The sequence below is a fragment of the Malania oleifera genome, chromosome 8, assembly GCF_029873635.1.
Source record: "Malania oleifera isolate guangnan ecotype guangnan chromosome 8, ASM2987363v1, whole genome shotgun sequence".
Lineage (NCBI taxonomy): Eukaryota > Viridiplantae > Streptophyta > Magnoliopsida > Santalales > Ximeniaceae > Malania > Malania oleifera.
The window spans coordinates 81,937,433-81,940,973 of record NC_080424.1 but is presented as its reverse complement, the minus strand read 5'-3'; the positions used below and the strand labels follow the sequence as shown (position 1 = coordinate 81,940,973).

The following is a 3,541-nucleotide window of genomic DNA, read 5'->3' as shown; positions in this document are numbered from 1 at the left end:
AACAAGGTATCTTCATTGCACGCTGGATTTAAAACAGCAGAATCAAGCATCACCAAGACGTCTTGAGACAATTTGCCAGACGTGCACACAGCTTTTGACATGAGAGAGAGAGAGAGAGATAACAATGAGGTTAAGAGTAGTTAAAATAATTCCAAATCAAAATCCAAATAGAACATAGGAAGCTTTCTTTTCTTTTCTTTTTTTCCCATGCACAAATTATCATGATTTGAAAAAAAAAAAGGCCGTACTGAGTGCACAAGGCTCCCACATTGAGTGGGGTCTGGGAGAGGTGGATGTCGGCAAGCCTTACCCCCATTTTTGGAGAGGCCTCTCCCAAGTCTCGAACCCGAGACAAGAAGTGCAGAGATGTAACTAAAAGAAAAGAAGACTGAGGGAACCAGTATTTGAAGACTCGAGAATCATTTAATGAGTCAGCCAACACAAAGCTGAACAGGAGAACTGTCATATACCCATAGTTTCCAAAACAAGAAGGCATGTAAATGTAATACACCTTCCACAATATGATTGAATTAAAAAAAGAAAAATTGATCTTTGGTGATAGATAATCCATAATCCTATTTAGATCAGATTGCAGCTTCTCACTGTCTAAAACAATTACCTTTTAGTGCACGTAAGTATAAACCACAAGTAATCTCTACAACAAACGAAAACAAATTTATAAGGGCATCAAAATGATGATTACATAACTAATCTGAAATCACATAGCAAAATTGAAATGCTTAACTTGATCACATCATCCCGCTCACCAACAATATAAGAGCTAACCATGTGTTCAAATCATGTTTCTATAAAATTATAACAGCATTTCAAATTTATCAGAAAAGCGACGGTATGAAAGGGTAATTTAAATGAACAGTGAATCAAGCCCTGAAGACCAACACTGCAGGGACTGAATGACAGGATTTCACACAATACAACTCTGATACATGCATTGTGAATATGATCATTTACCAGGGTGGCAGTGCAAATACCTCATAGATATGTGTAGCATCTCCTACCTAATTCCCTGTCAAATAATCAGGAATCAATGAAAAAAATTTATACGAAAGCCTTGACGCAGCAATCTTTCTTATGAAGAATACCAACCAAGTGAATTATCAACTAAATAAATTAAAATTCAGGTGAACAGAAGGAACTGGCAATCAAGAAACAATAAAATTCTTGCAATCACCACTTCCAACTGGTGAGAGGATTCAATCTAGAGGGCAACAAACACACACAAGGCATTAAATACACACAAAGCAGAAACACAAAATACAAACACAAAATAATGTAACAGACATGGGATGATTTTTTGTTTTTTTCCCCAATTTTATCATTTAGTTTCTCCTCTAATTAGTTCGGGAGCTGCTATTATTGTTCGACCACTTTCTCAGGGTGCAGGCCACTAAACTCCTCCCGCTCAAAAGGCCTAATCTGGCCTTGAATGACGCTGATCGACCAGTACTACTCGAAGCAATATTAGCAGTTGCAATTTGGCTGGCCAGCTGAGGCACTTCAACATTTTCATGAGCTCCACCCTCACTGGCACTCACATCCTGATGCTCAGCTTCACCAGAATCTAAATTAACAGCCAGTGATTCCCTACTAGCTCGCAACCAATCCACACTCTCACTAGTCACTGCCCTGCATTTCTTTACCTTCACTTTCACCAAATTAGGGCAACCTCCGGCGAGTGCTTCCATGCCCTGATCCGATACAGGGCAGCTCTTAATGCAGAGCTTCTTCAACGCAATGCATTTGGCAGCAATACATGAAATCTCCGCATCCCCCACTGTCTCACTCCCACACAACGCCAGCCGCTCTAGATTCTGGCAGTTCGATGCCAACATCTCCAAACTCAACTGCGTAGGATTGACACCAATGAGAACAAGCTCTTGAAGATTGGGGCAGCACTTTGCAACAGCAATCAGACCTTCGTCGCCTATCCGATTTGCCTTCCATCCATCAATGTGAAGCTTCCTTAGAAGCTTGCAGCGTTCCGCAACGGACACGAGACCCGAATTTGTGCACTCTGGGGTCTTGACAAGGTGCAAGATCTCAAGATCCAAAGAGTTAGAAATCGCGGCGAGACCAAAATCGCTAACCTGGACCCTCTCTAGATGAATCTCTACCAAACTAGTAACTCGATCAGCAATCACTTGAAGCAGCTTATCCCAATCGCCATTGCACCTAAAGAGCTTGAGCGTTCTCATATTTTTCGCGCCAATAATAAGCGGCCCGAAGCACTGTCCATTGTAAAGCTCCTTCAAGCAAATCGTCTTCAGAGACGAAGTAACCACGCCAGGCCCAATCGGCTCGCTCGCAGCTCCATCGGTTATGCCGCGGAGTCGCTTCACCGACAACTCCTCCAGAGCCGAGCAATTATCCAGAATACCATTCATACCTTTAGCTCCAAAAGTGCAGGATCCGCACGAGAGCTTCTTCAAACCCCTGCAATTCTTAGCAAACGCCGCCATACCAGCGTCCGTGAGCTCACGGCAAGCACGAAGCTTGAGTCGCGTGAGGTTCCGGCATCGGAGCGAGATGAGAACAAGCGCATCGTCGCCGATGCTAACAGATCTACGGTCACATTTAAGAGCAAGTTTGGTCACGGCGTCGAACCGAGAAAAGAGGGAAGGAATCATAGAGAGCAGATCCGACTGGGCGTTGAGCGACAGCCGGTGACGGCTCTGTCCCTCGACCTCCAGCCACCGCCGGCAGACGAGGGAACAACTTTTCCTGTCGCCGGGGCCAAGAGACTGGAAAACGCAAGCCAGACACTCGTCCGGCAAGTCGGAGATGTGGTCGGAGACCCCATCGATAATCCCCTGGAACTCGTCCCTTTCTTCTGCGAGCATTGGGGAGATCAGGGCCGCGGTTTTAGCCTTGGAGCGGTGGCTGTGACAGTTGTCGCGGCGGCTGAGGCCTGATGAAATGCCGGCAGTGGAAGCTGACTGGCCCATCAACGGCGATGGGAGGACTTCCGGAGGACCTGCGCGCACCTTACCTTCCTCCCCTTAACCTATAAGCAGCGCCGGAGTAGGAAATCAGAGCTACTCTGTGTCTATTGTCCTTGTTCTTCCCGTCGAAGGAAGGGCTTAGTAACGGACTTCAAATTGGATTTCATTTTGGCTTTTCTCCGGTTTGGTGTCATTTCGACTGCCCAGAGTGAAGATACTGAGCGGGCGCCCTCACGGGCTTACCGTGCACACTTTCTTTTAAAGCCTTGGATTTTTGGGCTCAATGTTCTTGATTCATCACGTGTGTCTACCTGTCCATAAAATTAAAGCTTACTGAAAATAATCAATTAGTTTCAAATCCGCTAATTGAACGTATACCAAAAACGAAAGTCTTTTTCCCATACTACAATTTCCTGATCGCACATGCTGTCATGTGCCCTTGTGGGAAAATTTTAAATATAAAAAACTTTTTTTTCCAAGAAAATAATTTTCTATTTTTTTTCATAAATACTAAGAATTAAAAATAATATGATTTTTAGTTATTAAGAAAATATTTTTTTTATGACTCCGTGGGACCT

At 44.1% G+C, this 3,541-nt stretch overlaps 1 protein-coding gene across 1 annotated transcript; it reads right to left on the bottom strand.

Annotated features, from left to right (window-relative positions):
- Nucleotides 1-1,086: 1,086 nt before the first annotated feature.
- LOC131161756 (F-box protein At1g47056-like) lies at nt 1,087-3,217 on the bottom strand. The gene has a single exon (XM_058117713.1). The coding sequence runs from the start codon at nt 2,964-2,966 to the stop codon at nt 1,353-1,355; it is 1,614 nt and encodes a 537-aa protein (XP_057973696.1). The 5' UTR covers nt 2,967-3,217; the 3' UTR covers nt 1,087-1,352.
- Nucleotides 3,218-3,541: the final 324 nt, after the last annotated feature.